The sequence below is a fragment of the Heterocephalus glaber genome, unplaced genomic scaffold, assembly GCF_053883595.1.
Source record: "Heterocephalus glaber isolate CG9 unplaced genomic scaffold, H.glaber_assembly_v1.0 deba00001150, whole genome shotgun sequence".
Lineage (NCBI taxonomy): Eukaryota > Metazoa > Chordata > Mammalia > Rodentia > Bathyergidae > Heterocephalus > Heterocephalus glaber.
Window position 1 is genome coordinate 1,954,696 of NW_028258204.1, and position 27,136 is coordinate 1,981,831.

General features: G+C 43.2%; 1 protein-coding gene and 1 long non-coding RNA gene across 6 annotated transcripts; one reads left to right on the forward strand and one right to left on the reverse strand.

Moving 5' to 3' along the window:
- Nucleotides 1-121: 121 nt before the first annotated feature.
- Nucleotides 122-21,519, reverse strand: Ncoa4 (nuclear receptor coactivator 4). Of its 5 annotated transcripts, none has more exons than XM_004874514.4 (11): nt 21,354-21,519; nt 12,025-12,204; nt 7,784-7,938; nt 6,469-6,609; nt 6,200-6,288; nt 5,740-5,848; nt 5,341-5,430; nt 4,149-4,319; nt 2,432-3,433; nt 1,891-2,031; nt 122-1,584 (listed from the first exon to the last, which is right to left on the reverse strand). In XM_004874514.4, exons 3-11 carry the CDS (start codon nt 7,922-7,924, stop codon nt 1,579-1,581), a joined length of 1,890 nt encoding a protein of 629 aa, XP_004874571.2. In that variant the 5' UTR covers nt 7,925-7,938; nt 12,025-12,204; nt 21,354-21,519; the 3' UTR covers nt 122-1,578. The 5 variants fall into 5 exon arrangements, with proteins under 5 accessions (XP_004874571.2, XP_021107602.2, XP_004874570.2 ...); XM_021251943.2 differs by having other exon boundaries at nt 21,311-21,433; XM_004874513.3 differs by lacking the exon at nt 21,354-21,519 and adding an exon at nt 13,494-13,820.
- A 5-nt stretch (nt 21,520-21,524) lies between these two features.
- LOC110347416 (uncharacterized) lies at nt 21,525-24,479 on the forward strand. Its single transcript, XR_002392043.2, has 3 exons — nt 21,525-21,681; nt 22,460-22,865; nt 22,969-24,479. It is a non-coding gene; the product is annotated as an uncharacterized LOC110347416 (long non-coding RNA).
- The last annotated feature ends 2,657 nt before the right edge of the window (nt 24,480-27,136 follow it).

Sequence of the window (27,136 nt, forward strand, 5' to 3'; positions counted from 1 at the left end):
ATTTAAGAATTCATGAATTATAATGAATATACCATTTATGTTTAAATTGCTTCTTGGCTGTATTCCTAACCAAGTGTATTGCATAAACATTTTTAACCTAGTTGTACAAATACACAACTGGTGTGGCTGTTACGCTTTTAATGGAGGGAGGTATAAAATACATCAGTGCAAAAGAATGTTTTACATACTCATTAGCATACTGATTAATGTAAATCACATTTTGAGGGTGTAAAATGTGTGTTAGAGCTCAAAAATGAAACTACAAAGTTTGTTGCAACTAAGATACTGGAAAGGCTCTGTAAGTTTTTACCCACCACCTTTATTATAATTCTCAGTGATCTCTGGAAGGATCACAAACAGAGGCTTTTTTCAGCTGTGGCTCAAAGGATTGTAGAGGAGCTGTATGACAGTGTCACTGTGAGACTAATATTTTCCTCAAAGTATTTCCAGTAACACAGGCAGTTAAGAGGCTTGATAGTTTCAAAGCCTGAAGGCAGCTAAGATCTCACAATTATAAAACCCACTCATCTCCTACAGAGAAACGTTTAAACGATTTTAAGAATATGGAGAAAACAACCAGTGGTTTCATCCATAAAGCTTCAGGAAGCACTCCAAGGCACAAGTGTTGAAACTGCCTGTTCACTCAAATGCCACTGCATTGTACTTTTGGAGGTACAGGAATGCTGTGTTTGCATTAATAGGACACTGACCACCCCTAGTCAAAAGCACCAGGTGTTAAGCTCAGGTTTCAATTACACAGGATGCACCAGAAATCCCTAAGGTGGGGAATGGTTCAAGTACTATATTTCTAGCTAGGGCTCTTTAGAGCCTGTAAGTGTGTAGAATATTGGAAAAGGGGCTGGTTTTGTACAAACCTGAAAATGTTTTTGAAAGAGCAGAGTCCTCTAAGGGCTCACTGGATAATTCAGTAACAGGGAAAGTGATAAAGGCAAAATTTGCATTTGATGAATTTCTTTCCAGTGAAGGAAAAAATAATGTAAGGTTGACATGTAGGCTAAAATGTTTGCCAGTTAATGTCACACATGGGCAAGGTTATTAGTAACACGATGTGGTAAGGAAAAAACACTACTTACTATATTGGTAGGGTTAATTTTTGTGTGCAACAGGCTGTATCAGAATAATCATTTCAGACCACTAACTCAAGAAAACCCACAGCAAGAGAAGCATGTCAAGGGCCATCAAAAGGCTCAGGAGTTTGCTAGCTTTAGAATGCTGAACACACGGTTACGGAAACATTTCATTCTGGGGACTACAGTGTTTACACACTTCCATTAATAACCCAATCTTGAGCCATGGAAGCTGTGGAGAGACCTGTTCCCTACAACGCTGCCTTTCTAGTGTGGGGGCAAACCCTGAGGAGAACGGAATCACCTCAGCATCAACAAATACTCTCTGTAACAAAGTGGCCCATAATTTGATGAAGTCTCTTGGCTAGTCCAAATTCAGGCAGAAAAGGAACTAAGCTGGCTGGTTAGATGCAGGAACACAATGGAGAAGCAGCCACAGCTCACAGATGAGATGATCGGCAAAGAAGCTCTGGAGTCGCAGTCTACTCCTTCATATCTGTAAAGCCCACAGACAAGAAGTCACTTCACCAGAGAAAAGCAAATTCTCTCCACCTTCTTCTGACTCATTTCTCAATAAACTACTACAATCTACACGGGCTATGAAAATTCCTGACCATTACATGTTGAAAGGTCACTTTCAGTATGCCTGGTCACAGAGCAAGTTCAAATACATGGCAGTTTTAGGAGCTCTTCCTCTCCTGACATCACATATAGCTAACAGAAGTACGGTTCAGTGGGTAAAGCATGAAATCGTATGTAAGGACAGCTCTCTATAGCATTTGCACTGTTGGCAGGTACCCACCTGTAGAGGAGTTCGATACAACCACTTGTCTTTATCAACTTTAAGCTGCATACAGGCAAAGAGATCACAAACAGCTGGGAGGCCAAATCGGTCTGGGGGAAAGTTATGTTCCTCTTGTAGGGGTGAATTAAGAAATACTTCCTGCAGGAAGACAAAAACGGTGGATTGCTTCATGACAACCAGGTGGCACAAGACTGACTCAACTCCAAATAGTATCTATAAAGAATAATGTAAACGTTGGCCATTCTCTCTAATAACCAAGAGCAAAGGCGGCAATTGCTATTTCTTTCCTAAGTCCTTTCTATAAACAGCAATAAAACAGGCCAGGTTTTTTACTTCCTGCAGGATGGGGCTTGGGGACCAGGAATGCACACAAATAATTCAGCTTGAATAACTGTAAATCCTCCTCCTGTTGGTAACATGGCATCAAAATTAATACCCGAGCCAAATAATAACATTTAACATGTTCAAGGATCTGGGCCTTCTGTAAGATTTGGAATTTAGAAAGTAAAACTCAAGGGCAATTTGGATGTCTGCTTACCTGGGCCTTCTTTCGAAGGAGCCACTTGTCTTCAGAAGACTGGCTGAGGTTCCCCACCTTTCCAGGCAAGACCCAGTCAGCAGTGTTAAAGGAGCACCAGGAAGTGGTCATGGGGCTTTTAAGCTTTTGTTTGCCAGCCTTATCCTCAGTATTTGGCACTTTCTTGGGGCTCCCTTCTTTGCATGAGGACCTGATAAGCCACTCTGACAAGGAGCTGTTTTTTAGGATCTGGAAGGAATCTGTAATTCTAGAAGGACCAAATGCCTTTGGTGCCTTAGCTTGTTCTGTTATCTCTTTTCTAGAAGGACAGAGCCACGAATCGAGGGACTCAAGATTTTCAGGCTCAGATTTGACTTCCACAGGCATCCCATTTTTATCCTTTCCCTCCTTCAGAAGCCATCGACAAAGAGCTTCCTTCTCACAATTCTCATCACACACACACTCTGCAAAGCTTGTGCAGGGCTCATTGGCTTTGCACACTTCTTCTATTTTGTATGGTTCCTGATGGTTCTGGACAAGCCAATCTTGAGTAATCATGCTGGCGGTGGACAGTGGTTTCTTGGCCTCCAGGTGGTCATTCAGGCACTTCAGATTGCCCAGGTTTTCAATTTCCACACCTCTGGGCTGGTTGCCCTGACAGTTGGTACAGGAGTCAGGCTGGGCAAGCCAATCACTCACACTGTATGTCTCCTGGAACACTGGGAACAGGAGCTTAAACTTCTCACTGGCTTCATGGCTGCCATTCTCAGGCTTCTCCAGCTTGAATGGCTCCTGGGGAGTTGCCAGCCAATCAGACAGGCCCAAGTCATTTTGATCAAGATTCTCTAGACTGCCAAGCTTTTCAACTTTAATGGAGAAGGAACTTGTGGTAGAATGGCTCTTACACTTTGGGGAACTTGGTTTTCCAGGAACTTCTTGTTGCTGACTCTTGAGCAGCCAGTTTTCTAAGCCCTGTAGGTTGCCCCAGACATCACTGAAGACACTGCAGGCTCTGGCAGATGTCTACACAGGAAATGCACAGCATTAGTTTGCCAGAATAATAATGAGTGCTTGGAGCTTCTGTCTGCATATTTACTGTCTTGCCCAATATTTCTAAATGTAAGTACATAGTAAAGCCAAGAGACAAGGAATTTCTGTTTATGTTATTAAAATATGTATATGACTACATAAAAATTCTACTTTCTGTAGTTTTAGAAAATTGAAAAGTATAAAATTCAAAGTAAGAAAAATACTTGTGGTTTTTTGATTTAAAAAGTTTCATGAAGTGGAGGCAATGAATCCTCTGATGGTGGAAATATCTGTTCCTAACTTCTGGGAAAGCCAAACTGGCAATATGTATCAAATTTTAAAGGGTAGGTAGAACTGTCATCTAGGAATGGAGATCAAAGATGTGCACAAATAATTTTAAATGTTTAAGGCAATTTCATTTATATCCAGAAAAATAAGAATTTAAGTTCTGGCCAATCAATGAACTTTAGTTGAAGATTTTAAAGAAATTAGTGACAAATATATTCATGTTATATTGCTGGAAAAAAATCTATTTTTAAAACTTCCTATCCACAGTAGAGATGTCATTCTTTTAATTAAAATTCTTTTATTTAATTATTGAAAACATGTTTCCAGATTATGCTCAAAAACTAAACAAACTACTGGTTAGTCATCAACTCCATCGACTACTACTACATGGACCTCAGAAACCATAAGGGCAGCAACGCACCTGGCTGTTCTCCAAGCTTCGTTTCTGGCTCAACCAGTCCTGGGGGTTGGTGCTGGGCAAGAAAGGAGCCTGGCAACTGCTAGCAGGTTTGCTTCCAAGAAGCCACTCACTGAGAGATACAGCTGTGCTGCTGGGTGCTGACTTCTGCTGTTCACGTTGTCGAGAGGCATTCTACATAATTTTTTGGGAAAAATCATTTCATAATTAAAGTATGACTCTAGCTATCTAAGGCCCAATGTCACCTTGCCTGAGAGCCAGCTATGGCACATGGAAACATAACTCTGTTTTGCCTCTGGGTCACAAGTTAAGGCCTCAATGGTCCTGTGATACTGTGATACTCAAGGGCAAGAGTACATCAGCTGAAGACATCCTGGTTCTTTGAGAACTGAGTAGTAATGAAAAAAGAAAGGTTTCACATAGGGAAAGGACAACTTTTTTATGAGCCTGCTATCTCATCCCACCTACTATTTTAAGAATGCGTTCCTTACTGCCCTCATCAACATAAGATCCTCTCAACATAGGATTACTGCTGTTCCCTAAATCTCTTGATACCCCCTCCAATTGTGTATACCCAATAAATAATGGCTAGCTGGGAGTGTCTTTGTCTTTGCCCACTCTGAGGCACTGACCTCCCGGTCTCCCATATACTTTGAAATTATGTAAGTCTCTATTGTCTTTTTTTTCTTTTGCCCTCACTGTCCCTCTTTCTAGGTAGTTGGAAGACTGATCACTCTCTGATATCACAGAAAACTCTGCTGTTGAACAAGGCACTGTCAAGTGCAGGAGGAGTTCACCTGAGCTCTCTGCCTTGGGTCTCACCCACCATGACCAAGGCATGGGTTGTTCCCAAGCCTCAATTTCCAGTTTTAAAACAAGGAATGCTGCTGCTCTCTAGGTTTGTCTCAATTTAAACATCTAGGATCTGTCTTTACAGACAATTCTCTATGAAACAGAAGGATCCCCAAGACAGAACCAAAACCAGTAAGACAACTAATGATAATTTACTATGAACTAATAACTGCTTTCTTTTTTCAACACAAAACAACTTGATATTCAATAATGCAAAAAAGGAATTCAATTGGATAAAGTAATTCATTACCATGGGAATAATAGGAAAAGTGATTTGGTCAAAACTCAAAGAAACTATAACCCAAGTAATGTTTCAGTTACCAGAAATAAAACAGCATCTCACCTGCTCTGGCATTGGAATGTGACCTCTTTTCTCTAGGAAGGACTCAATGCTTGCTGAACTAGCATGAGCCATCAGGTGCTCAGGGATTTGCTACAAAATAAAGACAATTTCATGGTGTTATTTATGCTAAGCTTTCCTACCAAACAAAGTGAAGCTAAATTTCAGAAGTATTAAAGCATTACTATTTCCCTAGTATATTTACAATAAATTCCATGGTTTACAAAAAAATCATCAAATCTGAGAATTTCCTACTATGTAATTATTGTAACACCAATCACAATAGGAAGTTTCTGAAGGTTATGCCTCGAGAAGCCTCAATTCACAGTAACAAGAGCAGCTGTGAGGCCCCAGCCAGGGTGAGCACAGTAGGAAGCATGAGATCTGCTCTGCATTACTCACAATAGTCTTAAGGGACCCAAATGTGGTGATGGTCTGGCGCAGAGCGGTTGTGTCGGCTTCGAAGAGCAGGACAGTTGAATCTTCAGGCTTAAGGGTCAAATTGCCCAGTCTGGGGAAAAAATAAACAGGATTTATTTATTTTCAAGGATTATTTTAGCTGCTTGTAAAACAAAAGCCAGATTGAGTTGCAGTCCTAACTTGGTTCACAAATTTAATTCTTCTCACAGTTCTATTTGAAACCAAATCACAAACATATTTGAAATGATTGTATTTTTCTAAAAAAACTCAACCAAAAGTAGATTGGGTTAATCACATATCAGCAAGTGTAAATATATAAAGCCAAGATTACCTTGCCATAAAAACAGACAAGTCAAATCCCAACATATGCAGTGAGTTACAAAACTGACTTTCTTTCACAATGCCAAAGGCAAAAGTCAAAACTAGCAAAAAGGGTCTTTACCTCTCCAGGCACACAGAGACTTGATTGGCTACATCTTTGCTTTGGGTGCACTCCAGTTGATGAATAAGACAATTGAACTGGCCCAAGAGCTACAAGAAAATGAAACCATGTAGCCATATGACATTAAATGACATTAAAAGCAATATGCAAGTTAAAAAACAGCATTTGAGACTAAACTTTTACGTGACTTAAATTAATGGTGCATTATCAGGAAAATACTCTCTAAGAATGTCATGCTGGAACCAAGTCTAGGCACACAGCCGCCTTACCCAGTAGAGCTGCTGGGCCTGCTGCTGTAGTGTCTCCTCTTTAAGCTGATGGATAAGGTCCACCTGCTCATACAGCCAGACCTCGCGGCTCCGAAGGCACTCCAGGTGGCGGCTTATGCAGCTGTGGATCTGAGCCTTCACCTGGGGGACACACACATTAGCTTCAATGGTGCCACAAGCTCAAAGAATGACACAAAACAGCAAGGCTCTTAAATTTTTGTTTGTGGGTCACAAATCCTTCTGATTACATGACATCCATGGAGTGCATCACCAGGAAAATGCATATGCTCTACACTGTGCCTATAATTTCAGAATTTAAGTCCAAAAGCCCACTCAAGGACCCACAAAGCCCTGTTTAAGAATTTCAGCCATAACATTATACTTAATCTCTAAAGTCCTCCCTCCATACTCCTCCTCCTCCTTCCAAGAAGATCAGGTTTATTTTGGGTGTCAGACGTAACTGGGGAAAAAAAACTCCAAAAAAAAAAAAACAACCCCCAAACAACAACAACAACAAAAAACAAGGATATGTCAGAAGATACTGATCCCTTTAGTTTTCCAAACAATTTAGAATATATGGCTTTGCAAGTTCATCAGTGAAAGAAGACAGAGAGGATTAACTTAATAGCTGGCCATGAGCAGTCCATTTGCAGTAGGCTGACATAGTAAGGACATGTGCTACCACATAACAACAGCTAGAAGACCATGAGGGTGGACAGAGTGAATAAACTTATAAACTACATGTTTCTGAGACTATAAACAGTGAATTGTACAAGGGATAAATTTAAAAATCCAAAGAAAAGAATCAAAACCGCTATAAGCCATGTATGGGAATTCAAACAAGTAGCTATATTTTAAAACACATTTTTCTTCTGTATAACAAAGGGTGTTTCAAAGTCAAGCACTACTGCTTGACTCACTAACAATAGTACTGTAAAGAACTGATTTCATTCTGGCTCTTGGAATGACAAAGCCAGCAAAGACTAGGGGCATGCTGAAGGACCACCCCTCACATATCCAGAGGACGAAGCTAAGCAGAAGACTGCTCATGCCCTCCGATATTTTCATCAATGGCAAGGACCAATTAAAAATGCACACCAAACGCAGGTCTCCAGAGTGGCAAAAGTTTTCTAGGATTCTCCACACATGCCTTATTTCCGCCTGGAATCAACACACCAGACAGCTGACTAGATTAAGAGACCCTGTGTGGCAGAGTGAAACTTTCTGGCTGGCACTGTGAGAAGCCAAGTCTTTGGCCATGCTCTAACCAGGCTTGCCCTGAATTCAGACAAAGAAACAAAGATGCACATCCCACCTCTCTCAAGTTATCTTTAATTTGCTGTTCGGCCCGGAAAACTCCACCAATAGCAAGCTCCAAGTCCCTCCTCGCATCGCTACACCTCAGAAGAGGTTCTCGGATACTGGCACAGCTGCTCTGGTCCAGGGTGGTGTTCATCTTGCTCACTGTTCCTTTAAAAGGATAAAGGGGAAAAAAGATCCAGTTAGCACTATCATTACAACCCAACCCCACCTTGTAATCATCAAATGATCATTCCAACCAATAGTATTTAGATTCCCTTCAATACAGGACCCAAAACTCAGGATATGTAAGTCCTCCTCCCTCCCCTGCCACCTCTGCTACAAAATTCTCTGAGTCTACTTAGTGACATTTTCTTGTGAAGAAATATTCCTGAAGAAATACACTAATATTCCCAAATCAACGGGACATATTTTGCAAAAGGTTAAAAAGAACATTAATGGGAGTGTAAGTTTCTGGGCTGCAGATGTGACCAAGTGGCAGAAGCACCTGCCTAGCACGTGTGAGGAACAGGATTCGTTCCTAAGAACCACCATCACAAAAGTAGGTTTCTATTTGTAACACACATGAATGTTCCTCAGCAGATTTAGATTAAAATGTGTGGAAAGATCCATAGTTACTTTGAAACTAAGCTGAGAACCAATAATTTGAGAATTTAGAATACTGTTTAGAACTAGCATTTGCCTAAATGTATTGAGAATATGGAATTTTTTAATTTAGGAAAAATTTAAGAATGACTCTACAGGCAGATAATATTCTCTTCAAGAATATAAATCTGATACATTTCATATGGCTACTTGGGAGGCTGAGGCAGGAAGATCTCAAGTTTGAGGCCAGCCTGGGAAACTTAGCAAGGCCCTATCTCAAAATAAAAAAAGGGGCCTGGGACATACAGCTCTGCAGTGCAGCACTTGCCTAATATGGATAAAGCCTTGGGTTCAACTGCCAGCACCACAAAAAATAGTAATAATTTCAAAATATCTGGATATAAAAAAGGTACTTAGAGAAACTATTATGGGTACAGAGGGTTCTCTAATAAGCTGAGGGTTAGGGGAGACAAGAAACAGGAATGGAAAGCAAGCACATACTGATGTAATGAGACAGAAACATCTACAACCAAGAGATGCTTTCTAAATACTCAGGAAAAGCAAACTCTGATCACTGTATCCTAGTGTGTTCAGAGGGCCCTGGGTGTAAGGTTTTGAGAGGCACATTCCTGTCTTGCCTAATTACTCAAATGTTTTCTCCAATTACCTGGGTGAAAACATAAAAGGCAGCTGGTAAAAATCAGAGAAAACATGGGGCTGTGACAGAAAGATTCCCAAACAACCTTGAGACCGCTGATACATCTTGCAAGATGTAAATTTTTTGTACTTGAGTAAAGCAAGGGACTTTTTCTTTAGAGCCAGGGATTGAACCTAGGGAGTGCTGGTTGCTCAGGCTGGCCTCAAATTTGTGATCTTCCTATTTCAGCCTCCAGAGTAGCTAGGATTATAGGCAGATGCCTTCACACCCTGCTTAATGACCTTTGTTTTTGTTTTCTGAGACAGGGTCTTACTTTGTAGTCCAGGCTGGCCTGGAACTTGCCTCAGCCTCCCAAGTGCGTCACTATGCCTGGCAGTGTTTTGTTTTTTAAATAGCGGAGATCTTTTATTGAAAGCAAGCTCTATATTGATAGCAGTGTGCTAGGTCTTAGAGAAAATTAACTTGCCTATGACTGTACCCATGGTACTGTGTTTGTCACAGGACTAATCTGTTCCACGATTATTAGATGTTATTTGAAATTTATTTCTGGGTAACACATTTTAGAAGGGGGCATTTAGAAAAAGAGAAAAGGCTCCAAAACCATGAAAAACTTCCCCAGGAAGGAAGGCTCCCTGGCCTAGATAAGAGTCTCTGGGAGGATGTGATTACAACTTTCAAATACTTGCGGTAAAGAAGACTTAGGCCATAGGGGAATGGGTTACTGGAGACATTCAGGCAATAACAAAGTACTTTCTAACAGGCTAAAGGCAATGACAGCTAAGCCAGCTTTACGCCTCAGAAGATCCTCCACAGGGCTGGCTGCCCACTTGCCACAAAGGGAACTGGGGGGCTGGCTTTGACCCATGTAACAGGAAGTGGGGCAGGCGGAAGGTGGAGTGGAGAGCTGGACTGTTGGAAGATGCAGCCCTGTGGGCTTTCCTTCCACCAGCTTGCCAAAGATCCAGATCCAGGAACTGCAGAGTTCCTACAAGAAACTCAGTTCAGAAACTTTCTAACTTTCCCTTTTGAATTCTTTTACTCCAGTCTGTTTCCCCACAATGACCCATAAGAGGAAGGGCTCCAGAAATTGGATTTTGAGCCCCTGGGGAGGTTTCCCTAGATCTGAAAGTGCCAGCTGAAGTCACTCTGCTGCTCCCTTCACCACAGGCTGCTCCCCACTACATCAAGTCAGCCAGGCAAGGTAGGCTTGCTTAGTTGTCTTCCAGTTCACACCTACCAAATTTCCCACTCTTAGGCCCTCATCTCATGGGTGGGATGTCAAAGCCTGCCACAGTGTAAATTTAGTCAAATAAAAACGCTGCCTCACAATGTTAAAAAAAACCCAGAACAGAGGGGAGACAAACTCAAATGGAGAGTGTGGACCACACTGCTAGATCCCTAACGAAGTCTTCCAACTCAACCACAAGCACAGGCAGCTGCCTACATGGGTAAGGGCGAAAGCAGAGTGAATATTCTCCCTTATCACCTATAGGCAGGACATGGGATGAGATCATAAAGTTATAAAACTGATTTTCCCCATATTTATCATATATATTTTTCAAAATAAAATGTGTTATCCTTCAAAACAATCATTTTGTTAGAATAAGGGTCTTCAGAGCTCATTTGCCAGCTACTAAGAAAACCTGTTTCCTGTCTTCATGGCCAGTCTAGTGTGCTTGGCCCTTGCTGCCCTGAGCTTGGTCCCTCCTCCTCCCTGTGGAGCAGTCACAGGGCAGTCAGCTGTCATATGCTGACCCCAAAGAGGGAGCTATGCTTGGCTTCTTGCACTCTGGGGAGGGAGTCTTCAGGTCTAATATCAACCCCAGGCCAGGGGTGAGTTCAGATCACATAGGCCACTGCTGGGTCAGCTTTTAAGACAGAGAGACTTGCATGAGGTAACTAGCTCACGTGGGCAATTTCAACAGTAATGCAACACCTGTTTCAGGTCTGCATGGGGGGCAGGACGGACTGGAAGCCACTCTAAGAGCCTGACAGAACTGAGATCTGGCTATGGCCCACACTTGAGACCCCTGAACTAGGAACTTAACTGTCGGCCTCACCTTCCTCTGAAAAGATGGATACATGACAGCAGTGTCAAAGGACACAACAAGTAAAGATCTCAATTGGCTTCATTTTCAGTTTTAGAATTGGGAAACATTTTGTTTCATAAAATAGAATATATGTTCCAATGGGCTGAGCAGAAGAGATTTGGTTTTACAGACAAAAAAAGGCCGAAGAAAGCAGAAATAAAAGAGAAAGCAAACTGGGCCATTTCAAAGTTGTTTCTAGAAAGGAGGGGTCAGTGAGAACAAGGATCAATCACTTAACATAACCTTATTTTAAGTACTTCTGGGTAAGGATTACCATCAGGGAACTTCATTATTATGCCAATTAAAACTGGTCTGTGGGAACTGTGGCTGTTCTAATTCTGACTTTTTTTTTTGGTACCAGGGATGGAACTTGGGTCCTTGCGCTTGAGCAGCAGGCGGTGAAACCACTGAGCTAAATCCCTGGCCCAGTTCTGACTTCTTTTGTAAGTTCATCAGATAATTTCAGCTTGGTGCTGAGCAACTTTAGTGTGAGTGCCTCTATTTTCATGTCAACAGCGGCAGCTTAGTTCAAAGCCATGACCTCTCGTAATTCACATTTAACAGTAGTTATACCTGAAAGACTGCAGAGAAGGGAATGTGAGGCACTACCTGTCTCTAACACTCACGCTACCCTTGTGCACCCGTTACTTGACACTGCAGGTATTCTTGGTATTAGATTTAGCTGCATGTGGGGACCTCAGCAATCTCCACCTATGGAGGATAAAAAGCAGCACCCAAACAGGCAAGGGCTTTCAGGTGAGAAGGTCCTGACTTAGAATCCTTTGGCCACTTCTCAGTACCACGACCTTGGGTGCCATTTGCCCTTTTTGAGCCTAATTTCCCAATTTATATGTAAGGGTAACCATACAGAGTTTCAGACTCGGGAAAGAAAGTAGTACTTACTGAATAAATGACAGCTCCCCACTTGGCCTTTCACGGGACCACACAGCAAAGGGCAGATCACTTTTAGGGCTGAAACTTAGGTCTAAACCAGTGATGGTGAACTTTTTAGAGCTTTCAATGATACAAACAGCCTGGTGTGGTATGCATGCCCAAATATGTATCCTTTTGCCTGTTTCTTACCTGTACAAACAATAGACAAATTAGCTTTAATTCTAAAATTCAATTAAGTTACTAAAAAATGTCTTTATCTTCACCTTCATAATCCAAACCACAGCCCTAGCACCTCCCAATGAGAACTTTCTTAAATGTTTACTTTTTGAAATGAAGTTCACTGCTTTCTAAAACCTCTCTTACCAGGAGCTCTGTCCTAAATTTTAGAGTAGGTGAAAATGTAAAGGAGAGGGAGAGAAACACACACAGCCCTCAAACAAGTAACATGACTTGGTGCTTCTTTACAGGTGGGAGTTCTACAAACCATACATGCCATACTTTGACAATGCTTTGCACAATCCTAGTTATGAAGTCCGAAGATCTGGGAGCCGGAAGTGAGCAACTAACTGCAACTGAAGCTAAGTCATTATCAGTTACACCACAAAATTACTGAAAAGCTATAACCCACTTGGGACCCACACAAATTACAATTTAAACTGGAAAAATTTGCTTGGAGATGTAGTTCAGTGGTTGAGCGTGCGGAAGGCGGTGGGTTCCAGCCTCTGCACCAGAAATAATGTTAAAAAGGTGTAAAAACCTTAATTATGCATGTAGTACACCATTCACCGTTTCACAGCTGGCACCAAAGGGCCACACAGTTTGAGGACCCTTTTAAATGGTCACAGTCCTAAGGATAAGATATGGGTTTGGAAGGGAGGTTCCTAAGGACTAGTCCTGGGGCCGCTCTCCAGGTGGGCTCGTTCTTTCTTCAGTGCATTCTTAGCCATAAATTATTTTATTTGCCAACCCTGGAGTTGAAAATTAGCATCTCGGTGGTTGCCACTGAGTAGTTCCCACAGAGATTCTCAGTCGCTCTTCCTGTCCTCCTTACATTACAAGCTCGGTTCTCCAGGACTGTGGGTGACCGTCTGGTGGTGTACGGACCCGCACAGCGCAGCGTTGGGATGTCACCCCAGGCTCCCGGCAGCTAGACGCTGCCAAGTGCCGGTCCTGGGAGCGAGAAGGGCAGGAGCCGGCTCGCGGCAGCCTCCGGGGCCCTCGCCGCTGCGCCTCCTCCTCCATGTCCCTTGAGTCCCGGCCCGCTGCACACAAGCTGACCTTTCACAACGTTACCTTGAGTCACCACTGGCTCCACTCCACCACTTAATGAAACAGGCCGCTTCGGAACCACCCCCGTCCGCCCGGAGCCCACGCCGCTCGGGGAGCCCAGTCGCTGCAGCTCTCCCACCGCAGCCCGCGGCTGAGCTTTCGATCCCCGAACCGCGCGGGCATACTGATGGACAGACGCCGAGCCCTACCTGGCTAGGCCGGCCAGACCGCGGCACGACGGTTCAAAAATTAGAAGACGAACGTCGAGGACAGGTTCTACCCGGGGAGGAGCAGGGCCGCGCGGTGCCGACGCCGGCACTGACGCCTGTGCGAGCCCGAGGCGCCCAAGCGCGTGCTTTATCCCCGGGGCCCCAACAGCTAGGGGTGGGCAGCGCGCACACGGCGGAAGAGGCGGCGCACACGGCAGGGGAGGGAGGTGGGCGGGGCGCTCACGGCGGCCCAGGTAGGGCGGGAACGCGCACGTCCCGCCGCTGAGCCCCTCCCGCTGTCTTCTGCCAGCCGGATCCCTGCTCAGAGCCCCGGGTTGCCCCGACGCCTTCGCTTTGAGCTCCAGCTGCGCCCACGGCACGGAGTCATCTAGCGTGGGCGCGCGGCTCGGGAGCGCCTCTTCTGCCCAGCTGGGCTCTAGTCCTCATCTCTGGGGCACCTCCACCCGTGGTCAGCGCCCCGCGACTATCACACGCGCGGCCTCATTGTGCCTCCCACCCAGCTGGGCCCGAGGCCAGCCAGACACCTGTGTCCATTTGGGGATGATAGAGTCTACTCACTTGGGAGGAGGAGATGGAGCAAGCCCGTGGGGGTCTGTCCTAGGCCGGGCACGTGTTAGTACCAGTGCTCTGATTATCCCAAGATACAGTAATCTCTAGGCTGCTGCAGGGCAGGCCTGGAAGGAACCTAGACAATACCGTCTCTCCCTCTCGGTCACATTGTAAAATGTAAGTAACTGCATGTAAATAAGAGAGAGTGCCACAAGGCACCCCAAGCACCCGTCAGATGAAGAGCTGGCAGAGGCGGCTCCTCTATTAGGGAAGCAGTTTGTTACTTTTTAAAATTTAAGCCGGAGTCTCACTGTGTAATTCAGGATGGCCTTGAATCCTAGGTGATCCTCCTGTCTCAGCCTCTGGAGTGCTGTGACTACAGGCGTGCACCACCACAGCTGGCAGCAGTTTCTAATATCTCAATTCACACAGTCATCAAAAATAATGAGAAAACAGTTCTAACTCCAAAACCCTCTTTGGATAACATTTTGTGAACATACAAAGAAAACTAGATATGCAATTCTGATGAAATTTTATGGTCCTCCATACTTTATGTCAACAACTAGAAAGAAATTCCTTACTAAAATATAACTGACGGGAAAAACCACAGGGCTGCTCTGGCTGATAATAGCTATGTTCTAGTAAACTAAGAATTCCTTCTTTCTAGACACTGCCTGTGTAGTCCAGCCTGGTCACTTTGCCCATTGCGGCTCTCCCAGGTCTCTCTGCCAGCCATACCAGCCTCTTTTCTTCACCCCAACTGTCCACTGTTCAAGTCACCACCACTACAAAGCCTAACCTGAACAAACACCTTATTCTTCAACAGTTCTGGACCAGAACAGCAAAAACAATTTTGAGTAACAATAACAAAGCAGGAGATATCACAATCCCAGATTTGATGTTATGTGAGACCAAAGCGACTGCATTTTGCTAAAATCCACCATTCCCCTAGCCTCTCAAATTAATGGTTAAAATGTGTTTGCTCTGGAACAAAAGATACAATCTGTAACAAACCAAAGTTCCTAAGTTAATTACTCAGCCATCTGTTTACCCAGGAAATGAACATCCTGGGCCCACTATCTGTAGGAACAGTCTGTCAATTTGTTGACTGTCAGTGCTGGGTGGTCGTGACCATTAGTCACCGTGTCTGCTGACCATCAATACGTGACAGTTGCCCACTAACCTTTGTCCTTCTTTTCTTTTGTAAAACCTATACATAATCACCCCTTACCCCTGATGAGTTCAGCCAATCAAAAATGTACACTTCATGCTCACTAAATGTTAACCAATCATGTAACTGCTAAGTGGAGAATCTCCAAACCTTGCTGTAACCTCTATAAAAACCCCACTAATTTGGAACTCGGGGCTCTCAATCTCGATCCGCTGTGTCGGTGACAATTGAGAGTCCCTGCTTAAACTTGAATAAACGACCCTCATGTGCTTACATTGGAAACGGCCTCCTGGTGGTCTTTGGGACTTCGCAATCTGGGCACTACAGTTACAAAGCTACAGTGATGAAAAAAACAACATGGTACTGGCACAAAAACAGACATGTGGATCAATGGAACAGAACAGAGGAAAAAGACATGTTCAACTATTTGATCTTCAAGAAAGGGATGAAAAGCACACACTGGAAGAAAGATCACCTCTTTAATAAATGGTGCTGGTAAAACCAGATATCCACATCCAGAAGATGGGAGTCTAGAGCCATATTGCACCGTGTACTGAACTGAAATCAAAATGAATCAAAGATCTAAATATTAAAACAGAAACATGTGCCAGAAGATAAAATAGGTAAAACTCTTCAAGTCATAAGCATAGATAAGAACTTTCTAAATAGAACCCTAATGGCACAAGAAAAAACACTGAGAATCAACAAATGAGATCATATCAGATTAAAAAGCTTTTGCACAGCAAAGGAAACAACCAACAGAATGAAGAGACAATCCATAGAATAGGAAAAACTTTTTGCCTGCTATTCCTTAGACAGAAGACTAACATCTAGAATATAGAAAGAACTAAAAAAATTAGACCCACCAAAAGATCCAGTCAAAAAAATGGGCATCTGAAATGACTAGACACCTCAGGAGAAGTACAGATGACCAATAAATACATGAAAAAAACGTTCTACATGCTGGCCATTAGAGAAATGCAAATTAAAACAACTCTGAGATACCTTTTTAATCCAGAAAGAATGCCCATCATCAAGAAATCAAATAACAAAAGCAGGTGAGGTTGCCTTGGGGAGTAGGAAGGAACCCTTCTACATAGTTAGTGGGAATGTAAATTAGTATAACCACTATGGAAATCAGTATGGAGATTCCTCAAAAAACTAAAAGTAGAAATCCCATTTGATCCAGCAATTTATTCCCCTTCTGGGCATCTTCCCCCAAGAGTTAAAGTCATCATATTACAGTGATACTTGCATATCCATGTTTATAGCAGCACAACTCATAATAACTAAATCTTGGAAACAGCCTATACATCCATCAACAGATGAATGGATAAAGAAAATGTGGTACAGATATCCTTTGTTTAACAACCTGTTTAACGACAGTTCAGACTTACAACCCATCTTTTTGTGCAGTTCTGTATATCTTGTTTATAGAGCCTTGATGTCTTTTCTATACAGTATATCTTGTTTATACTGTAGTACTGTAATTTTCACTGTACTATACAGTACAGTGCTGTAGTTTTATGTTCTGTTATACACTATGGTACTGCACATAAGAGTTATGCAAATAAAAGCAAAGGCATCAAGTAGGAGTTCCCTTTGACCATTTCTTTCTTCTGAATATTGCAATGAACATACTATACACAATTCCTTATTTAGTGATCAATTTATTTAATGACATAGTCACAGGTTAACTCAGTTGTTACACAAGGAATGCCTGTATTTATACAGGATGGAGTACTACTATGCCATAAAAAGGGATAAACTTGAGGCATGTGTAAGTACACGGATACACCTCGAGACCATAATGCTTAGTAAAATAAATCAGATTCACAAGCTTAAGTATCACATGGTTTCTTTTATATGAGAAACCCAAAAATATAAACACAGAACAAAATAAAGGATAGATAATAGGAAATAGGGAGATCTTCTTCAAATGGGAAAGGGAAGAAGAGATGGAAGGAGAGTGGGAAATAAGGGGAGAAGGATAAAAAAGAATCAAAGAAAAACATGGAAATAGAGCTTTTTCAAATGGGAAGGGGATCAAGAGTTGGAGGAATGGGAGGGGAAGTCAAAAAAGAATTAAGACCAAAGAAAAAGAATTAAGATGTGTTAGGGACCATTTCCCCCTGACAAATGTAATCATTATGTACTATAAACATGTACTAATAAAAAAAATACATAATTTATTAAAAAAAAAAACAGTTCTGGGCCACATTGGTTGCTGCCTCCTCCAGGCCCACTGTAATCTGTATAGGTTTCCAGTGTGACCCTTGCATCCTGTTACTTTATCACATGTCTGACTAACAGCAGCCTGAGAGAAGACGAAGACCTATTTTATTCAGCTTTGAACACCCTATAGCTGAATGGACAATCTGCTTTCAAACCCTGATGTTACCTACCCCCTTCACATTCCATGTGGCCTCCTGAGTCAGCTTGGAGGGGGATGTCCCCAGTACTTAAAAGTGCTTGGCCCTGAATAAGTGATATGAATGAGTGAGTTCCGACTGGCCACAATGAAGTATGGTGTATTTCTGCTAAGAACATAATCAACTTCATGTCCCTCTACATTAATTCAAGGGATTTCGTAAGAGGAAGATGTTTTTAGCATGACCATTACCTGCTTTTTTCAAACAAATCCAAGCTAGTAAGGGAGTTGCCACTGACATTATGATCCCAGGATAGGCCCTGAGATAGAGACTTTCAGACAGCGCTCAGCTTAATTTGCAACCGGCAGCAAGTTTGAGAATTAGGGAATATTTACTGTATTCATAGCCAACTTGAGATTTTCTTTCTCACATACTGCAGTGCCACAGAAACCCCAATGACATCAACGGAAGTTTGTGAGGCTTTTGGAACTGGGGTCATACCCTATCTTTAACCTGAACCCTCTTGCTATAAGATAGTTAAGGATAGGAAAACATATTACTTATCTATCATCACATTAATAATACAATTTAATCCCTGGTTTTGTATGATGAATGTGTTACGGGTTTTCTACTCATAAGCAAACAAGTCACAGAATATGTTCCCTCCTCTAAACCCTGGGGACTAGCAATAATGCCAAAATAAAACTGAAAATGTACCTGCCATTGCACTCTTTTGAAAGCTGTAATTGTCCATGTATTAAAAGATTAAGGATCTTACCTGTGACAAAACTGACAAACAAGCAAAAGCCTTCTGATCTGTTCTGTCAATTATTTACTCCATTGCTCTCAGAACTGACACATTTATAGAGTACTCAAGGTAATGCTGGATAAAAGGAACTTAAGGCCCCGAAGTGCCCCAAACACACTTCTAGTCGCAAAAAGGAACATCATGATTCCAATGTACAATCATGCCAAGTAAAATTACAGATAATTTGGGATAAGAAGCTAAGAGATATTCAATGAGTCATTCGTGACAGAAGTAAAAAAAAAAAAAATCCTTAAAATAATTATTTTTTCACTTGCCAGTAAATCTAATTCAGAGAGAATATACAACATTCCCAGATGTGAGGAGCTATAGGATTGACTAGAGGCTGACACATGACAACTACAATGCTGTGATTTAACAGTGGAAGAAGACAAGCTATAAATGACAATAGGGCAGCTCCCCTGACTGACAAGCCAAGAGAAACAGAAGTTACTGAATGCTACAGGCCAGAGCCCACGTAGGCAACTTGGCCCCATCCAGCCTTGGCCTCCACATGGTTTGTCCACAGCCTAGGTTGATGCAATGTATTTGCCAATGATGAAAACAAAGCCAAAAAACCCTGGACAGAAATTTTAGAAGAGCTGAAAAGTAGCAGGAAAAATACTAAAAATGCCATGGACATCTAATTACTATTCTCTCATGAAACAAGACTGAGCCCAATTATACATATTGGTTCATTCCTTTTTATAGTCATTTTAGGTTTGCCTTTTGCAAACCAGCTGGTATGTGAAAGAGGCATTGAATTCTCCACTAGTTGATGGCAGTCCTGCTGTGGAAGATGCTCCTGGCACCAGTCACAGGTCCTAGGTGCATCCCAAGTAGTGACAAGTCTTCATTCTCTTTTTTGGGGGGAACGAGTTGATGATTAATACATACAAAGTGCTTAGAATGGTGCCTGACACAAAGTGAGTGCTATATGGTCATTAGCTATTTTCGTTATTTACACAGTCATGAAGCTACTTTATAATATAGTTCATCAATTGAATAGGTCCCTATCACCCCTCCCTGGGATTCTCATGGATACCTGGAAACTGATGCTTGCTCCTCCCCTTCTGTCCTTCAACTGCTCCCTGAACGAGGACTAGAAAGGCCAGTTCCTCTCTCCTTACCTCCTGCATGTATCTGCTCAGGGTCATCTTCTCAGCCAGGCCTTTCCCTCCATTCCTCCTTCACAAGCCTTCTTATTCTCCATGGTACTTACCACTATCTGACATGGAGAAACCATTTATTTTCTGATCCTGCCTCCTTAGAAAGCGTATCAGAGGGCAAGTTCTACCAAGCAGGAACTTTCTCTTCACTCTTGTATAGCAGGCAGTCAATAATTATTTTCAACAAATTCATTATTCCACCCATTCTACCACATTCCAGGGCTTTTTCTTTTTAAAAAATCACCTCCTTTAGTCCTCACAGACCTTCAAAGGAGGTGTTATCATCACCATTTTTTACAACACCCCAATGTGCAACAAGGTTAAATATCTTAACCACAGTCACAAGCTTCCAGATAGAAAAGCCAAGATTTAATCTCAGGTCTGGATCTAAAGCCCCAGCCACACTAGGTATTTGGATGGGCTCATTTAAGTATTAAGGTTTAATGTATTCATTCGACAAATATTTGAGGACCTGAGCTGACAAGTACAGTGTAGTCACTGAGGAATACAATGGTGAACTTGTTTTCTAGAGGAGAATTTGTGTCACTGACTCACCCACTTAGAAATACAAATTCTTTGAAATAAGAGACTAGAAGTTAAAAGCACAGCGGCAGCAGCAGGGACTGGCTCTGAATGCCTCCCAGTATGCTAACACTTTACTACAGAAGGGAATGTAACAGAGATCAAGAATCATAAGGCTCTAAGGTAGGCACATGTGGCAGAAGAGGCCACAGAGTTCCATGAAACCCCTACCCAGGTTCTGGAGATCAGCAGTAATTTACTAAAATGGGAAATCTGTGTTGCCCATAGTAGGGGATCCTGAGTAGTTCTAAAATAAGACATCTCCGCCCCCTCTGAGAAGCTTGTCTTCTATTCCTTACATAGCTCAATATGCTTTTCCACTCTGCAATATATTCGCCCAAAGAGAATAATGGAATTGCAGGGATTCACCTAAGCATAAATAGCATAAAACTTTAAAGACCTACGGTTTTTTCTAGAGAGGTCAGAAGGCTCCTTGGAAGAGGGGAAAAGCATAACGTAAGAAACGTTATTCTGCTAGTGCTTACATTCTTTACCTCTACAACCTAGCAAATCCTCAAAAGCGCAACCAGGTAACCTGCTGACCACAGGTAAGACATTGCAGCATCAAAGGTAAGCCTTCTTCCAAAGTTCAGGTGTACCTTTTGGTTCAGAAGTCACAACTAGGATCTCGGTGCAGAAATGAGCCACTGCGAATGACTACTAGTCCCATCCTTACACAAGGGTCCTATGATCACATTCCAAATTGCCAAGTGCGTGATAGAAAGCTAAGTCTATGCAAAAGAATGTAACTGTACTTTTTTTTCCCCCCGGGATGCAGTGTGAAACGGCCCTGTGGATCCAGGGACCCTGCACGAGCGGCTGGAAACCTGGAGCTGTCACGCTGGAAGCTGGGGTAAGGAGAGCAGACAGGAGGTGGTGGCCCCAGAGGTGACAGTGTAGGGTATGACAGAGAACGACCCCCAGACCACTCTCTTTAGGGATGTGGGGTATCTGGAAGAGGACAAGACCGGCCAACGGCCAGGAGTGGAGGTGGCTGCAGGACCCGGGGTGTCCAGGGAGGGAACAGGACAGGCCCAGGCCCAGGCCCTGGGCGGGGCCGGGGAGGAATTCCGGAGACCCAGAAAGGGAGACAGCCGGGCAGGGGCAGAAGTAGGTGGCCCCTGACCCGGGTGTCAGGGAGTGAGTACCTCTGAGCAGGAGGAGGAGGACTGCAAGCTCTGCGGTTCTTACCAGGTCGGAGCGTGTCTATTGGTGACCCGAGGGGACCCTGGACAGTCGCCGACACTGCCAGGCACAAACTGAGGGCCCAAAGGCAGAGTTCTCGCGAGAGCTAACCTTTCCTGACACGCCTCTCGCCACGGGGCCGAAGTCTCGCGACATCTAGCTCGATCCGTTGAGAGCCCTTGACTGCCCTCTGGAGGGCGCGGAGTGGATACATCAAATCAAAGGAAGCAAGTATTTTGAGCAAGAACTGTGCAGAGAACTGTAATTCTCTTGCACCAAATGTATTCTCACCGTAGATGTTGTTTCCATTTAACAAGCAGATCCAAAACTGAAGGTCAGGTGATTCAAAAGACCGTATGAAGTATGATTCCTTTACATGCAGTACCTGTAGTAGATTCTTTCTTAAATGCATACCTGACACATACTAATTGGACTTTATGAGGTGCAGTGTGCACTTCCAATACATCGACATGATGTGTGACGATCACACCACGGTAATACATCCATCGCCCCAGACATCATTTCTTTGTGGTGGGAACATTGAAAATCCTATTTGCTGTCTATTTGGAAATAGTTATTGTCAACCAAAGTTGTCTTATATTCTAGAGAATATTACAAATTACTTCTCCTATCAAACTGCACATCGTTATGCATTAACAGAGCCGTGAAATGAGACAGAATGAAGGTTGCCAGGGGCCAGAGAGAAATGGGAGAGGGGAGTGACTGTCCTAGGTACAGGGTTTCAGTGGGGGGTGGTGGTGGAAGATCCACAGGTGGACAAAGGTGCTGGTACATGGACTTAACTGAACACTTACAAAATAGAAAATAATCATATTATGTGAGATAAATTTTGCTAAAATTCATTTTAAATGTTCAGTAAATGTGAGACCCCCCCCCACAAAAAAATGTGAGATTCCCAAAAGCTAACCCACAGTTTCTGACTGCAGTGTGCATGCTTATGCGTACCACCACACCATTCTCCACACTCGGCCTCCACCATGCTGTCCCTCCCTCATATTTTTCCCAGAGCGGCACTATACGTGTTGCAAACTTTTTGTGGGTTTATTAGTGACCAGATGTTAAATGGAACTCCTGTGTCTTGGTTCTGACAGAGGACCCCATATTCACATCAACAGTTTTACTACAATTACCACCAAAGGACAGGACCATACTAGAGTTTCATGGATCCCACCAAAGAGTGAATGCAACAAAGGGACCAGGAAACCTCACAAGAAAGAACAGAAGACCTAGCTTCAGATGCTGACACTCTGAGAATAGCCATAGCCTGTGATTGGAAGGGATCTGTGGAAAAAGAAGAAGATAAGTGCATACCAGAGAGTCCCCCAAAGTCCTAGCAGAAGCCACACAGGATCATCTCCTCAGCAAGAAGGATCCAGGACTGCCTCATGCCCTTAGCTTTCCTGTCTCCCATTCCTCTTCAATTCAAATGCAGACTCTGCAGTGAGCCTTTCTAGAACTATAAGTGACCAAAGAATGTCCTTATTACCCAGGATTAAGGTAGGATAAAGAAGATTGTTAGAGACAAGGAAAATTATAATTTTAATGTTAGGTTTCAGGACTCAAAAGTTACTCAAGATTACATGCATTTTTTTCCTTCTAGGAAACTAAAAAGAAAAATCTCAAGGATCTTAAAGATTCAATAAGGCTGCAAATTGAGGGCCTGTGCTTTCCAACTATGAATATTCTGCCCCCCCAACTTCCATCCTCAGGAAAGGAGTACTATTAAGTGGGCAGCATATCTCTAGACGTCAAACACATGTGAATGGTTTGCATTCTAATCTAGCCCACCAAATGGATAACCTGACAGAGAGCAAGAATAAACATCCGAGATATCCTTCTTGAGGGCAACCCCAAGCACACACAAATGCACTCAGATCCAGACCATAACTCTTACTCTGAGTGTCACACACCCCTATGAATGAGTGCTTCTTTCTGGCTAATAAATGTCTTCAGCCTCTCACTGATGTACCTTGAAGATTCTTTTTCTGTAATGGAAGTCAGCAAGGTTGCAACAAACCCCATGGTGGAGTGACTTGAGGTACTCATCTCCACATCAGGGGATCCCTTTGGAGCCTGTCCACGATGTTGTCCACTGATTGCTTGTCTGGGATCTGTTTCACATGGCCACTCAAAGCCCCAGGACAGCAGGAGCCTCACCTCTCTGTTCATAGCTGGGTCCCAGGCTGGCTCCCTGCTCTGCCTAGACACTGTCAGTACAAGGTGGAGAGAGCCAATGCTCTCCACCACAGACATGGTAAAGGAGATACAGGTTGTCACTGCTAGAAGTCCCTCATGTGGGGTTTGAAGGACCCTGGTTAGCAAGACAGACTCCATATTGCTGCTTGACCCACCTGCCTGCCCTTTAGATGAACTCAGAAGGAGGAAGTTTAAAAACCTCCTCCCCTTAGAAAGTCTCTTTAGGAATAACAATTAATCAACTGTTGTTTTACAAATGTTCTAACAGCAGGACGTTTGGCTTCTGTACCTTTTGCTTGCTTTACTAGTTCTATCCCATAGGGGGGCCTAGAAACTGTTGGCCTCAAAGGTGTACAAAACATGTTTGTCTCCCCCCAGTCGAGGCTCGTGTCCAATGCTCGGCTTGGGTCCCGGCCGGTAATAAACTCCTGTGTGGATTTAATATTGGTCTCTGGTTGGTTCTCTCTTGCTGGGTATAACAGGGTTCAGTGCACATAAACAGACACCAGAAACCCTGTACCCAGGCCTGGTTCCCTGCAGTCAGAGCCCTGGCCTCCATTCCTTGTGCAGCTGCATGGCATCCTGTGAGGAGGAGTTCATCCTGTCCTGCCCTGTCCTTCTCTGACCTGAGGCAAATGCAGAGGAATTGGGGTCAGAGCACACAGGATACTTTCTAAAGGAGAGGAAGTGAGATGAATATGAACACTACAAACGGAAAAAGGGGTCTGGTTTTTATCTGGAAGACATTTATTTTTACTTTGGTCACCAGAGGGCACAGGAAGAGAAGACTGATGTGTGAGAAATGACAGAGGTGACCGAGGTGCCCAGGGGAAAGATGCATGATGACCAGATTACAGTGCAAGAGACATGCTGTAAATTTAACTTGTATTTATTTTTGTCTCCTTTAAATGCTCATGTGCTTTGTGATGTGTCTTCAATCACTGCAAACATAATTGGTAAATTAAAAGAACACACACATTCAAGGATTTGCTCAAGAAAGAATTTTATTTGTTGGGGTTACACAATCATAGTCTACTAGAGTCCACAAGGAAACCTAGCCTGGTAGTTCTGGGTCCACTGGAAGACATTAAAACATCCAGTTGAAAACCACACAGGCCTTTCCTGGGTCCTGTTCCTCCACAACAGTGTAGGTGCAGTTCTCCTTGTAGAACATGACACAGCACTTGCTTTTGTTATAATACCCAAGTATAGGAGCTCTGTCATGGAGACAAGACCAAGGTCTGTTAGAAGGACACAACCCATGCCACCCTTCTGCCCAGTCCTGCTCAGCCCAGGATGTAGCCCATAGTCCAGCTGCAGCCCACTTTCTTGGCTGGCAGCCCCAGAGCAAGGCCCCAGACTCCTGGACCTCTCTGTCCATCAGAGTCACATAGACCATGCCTCACATGGACCTTACACTCCTCCTGGCATGCACAGAAGGCAGGGGACATTTTGACAGGCCCACGGCGGCTGTGCCACATGCTGGAGCTGGGAAGCCTTGTCCACTCCAACCCTTGCCACCCTCCCTGTTCAGGAAGTGGCCATTACTGCTCCTGCTGGAAAGTAGAGAGAAGGCATGGCTCACCTGGCATGGCCACCAGTCATCAGTAGTGCTAACTCCACCAAGAGGAGCAAGGAGCCATCAGGAAGAGGATGATCAGACTGGGGTCACCTTCCTGAGAAAATCTACTCCACACTCAGTGCTGCATGGTGTAGGGCTCATTGCTCTCTTGAAGCTCATCCCATGCTCATGGGTGTGTAACAGCCCAGAGTGTACAGAAGGAGACAACCCCAGGGGCTCTTGAGACAATGTATTCTTCCAAGCAGTGACCCTGGACTTTTGTTTTAACAAAAGAGGACATTTTGATCCTTTTCCCCAGGCACCATAAGAGGTATGGCTCTTCTGTGCTCAGTTCTGGACCCCAGGACACTGGCACTTCCAGCCCTTGGTGATACAGTGAGGGAGGAGCTGGAGCATCTACTTGTGGGACCCAGGGCACTGGGGGGTGGCCCAGGGGACCAGGCATGAGGGACCCATGTGGGAACTCTGTCTTGTGAGTGGAAGCAAACTCTGGCATCGTGTGGTGGGCTCTAAGGTCCTGGTTTAATTAATACTAAGGAATGGTCAAGTTGTACTACAGAATATTCTAAAGAGGCTTTATGGGATGGAATAGTGAAGATGTTAGAATATTAAATACAAATCAGACAGCAAAATGGCACTTTAATGTTTCATATCCATAGCACAACAGAAAAAGCATGTAGAGAAGAAACACAAAGAAATTAAGATAAAATATTAATGAGTTTTCCTTTCAGGCAGTGGAATTATAGGTCACTTTTTACCTTTTGCCAGTACTTTGCAATAGCTCTGTAATTAGTGTTTTTCTTCACAAATATAAGAAAATGTCATTTCAACATTTAAACTAAATGCATGTGTGCAGATGAGAACATCTAGACAGTTTCTCAGGAATTTCACTCCTAGTTCTGAGCCCCAAAGAAGGGAAAGCAGAGACAGAGACATTTGTATGTTCCCAGCAGTGTTATTCCCTATCAGCAAAAGTGTAGGTGTCCCACTGTCCTTCCACACAGGAATAAATAAACCAAGTGTGTGGTGGCAAGGTCCTGGGCTGTTGCTGTTGTATGAAGGAAAGGAGCTCTAACATGCAGCAACAGGGCTCAACCACCGGAAGTTGCTGTGAGAAATAAGCCCATGTGGCAGACAAGCATCCTAGGGTTCCACTGACATGAAGGATCTAGAAGAAGCAACATCACTGAGGCAGTGGTAGATCAGAGGACACCCAGGGTGAACAAGAAAGGGGAATGGAATTTACAGCTTAAATGGTACAGGGTTTTGGTTTGGGGTCATTAAAACAGTTTGGAAAATGCCTGGCACAGGGGTGCAGCCCTGTTATCCCAGCTACCTGGGAAGCTGAAGTATGAAGATTTCAAGTTCAAGACTAATATGTAGGAAGCACTGCACTCAATGAAAAAATATGAGAAAAACAAACAAACCAGCAAACAAACAAAAATTACTATAAAAATTAGGCTAGAACTAATAAATTCAGCAAAGGAGCAGGATACAAAATAAATGCAAAAATGAATAGAGTTTCTGTATACCAACAAAAAATTTATTAAGAAATAATTTAGGAAAACAATGCCATTCACAATAGCTTCAAAAAATTAAATACTTAGGAGACAGCCTAACCAAAGAAGTGAAAGCTCTATAATAATAATAATTATGTTATCCTGAAAAAAGAGATTGTGGAAGAAATCAGAAAATGAAAAGATATATTTTGTTCCTGGATACAAGGAGCCAATATTGTCAAAATGGTTATATTCCCAAAATTATATATATGTGTATATATATATATATATATATATATATATATATATATATAAAATCAATCCCAATCCAAATCATAACAGGATTTTCCATAGCAGTGGAAAAACAACCGTAAAATTTACATGGAACCAGCAGAGACTCAAAGTAGCAAAAGCAATCCTGGGCAGCAAGAGCAATACAGGAGGGATCACAAACCCAGATTCTTAGGTTATATTACAAAGTTACAGTGATA

Coding starts and splice junctions, on each gene's coding strand:
- Ncoa4 (XM_004874514.4), bottom strand. CDS start 7,924: ATGAACACCACCCTGGACCAGAGCAGCTGTGCCAGTATCCGAGAACCT. Junction 5,431..5,739: donor TTGGGTCCCTTAAGACTATT/GTGAGTAATGCA, acceptor TTTATTTTGTAG/CAAATCCCTGAGCACCTGAT. Junction 3,434..4,148: donor GAAGCTTGGAGAACAGCCAG/GTGCGTTGCTGC, acceptor TTTCCTGTGTAG/ACATCTGCCAGAGCCTGCAG.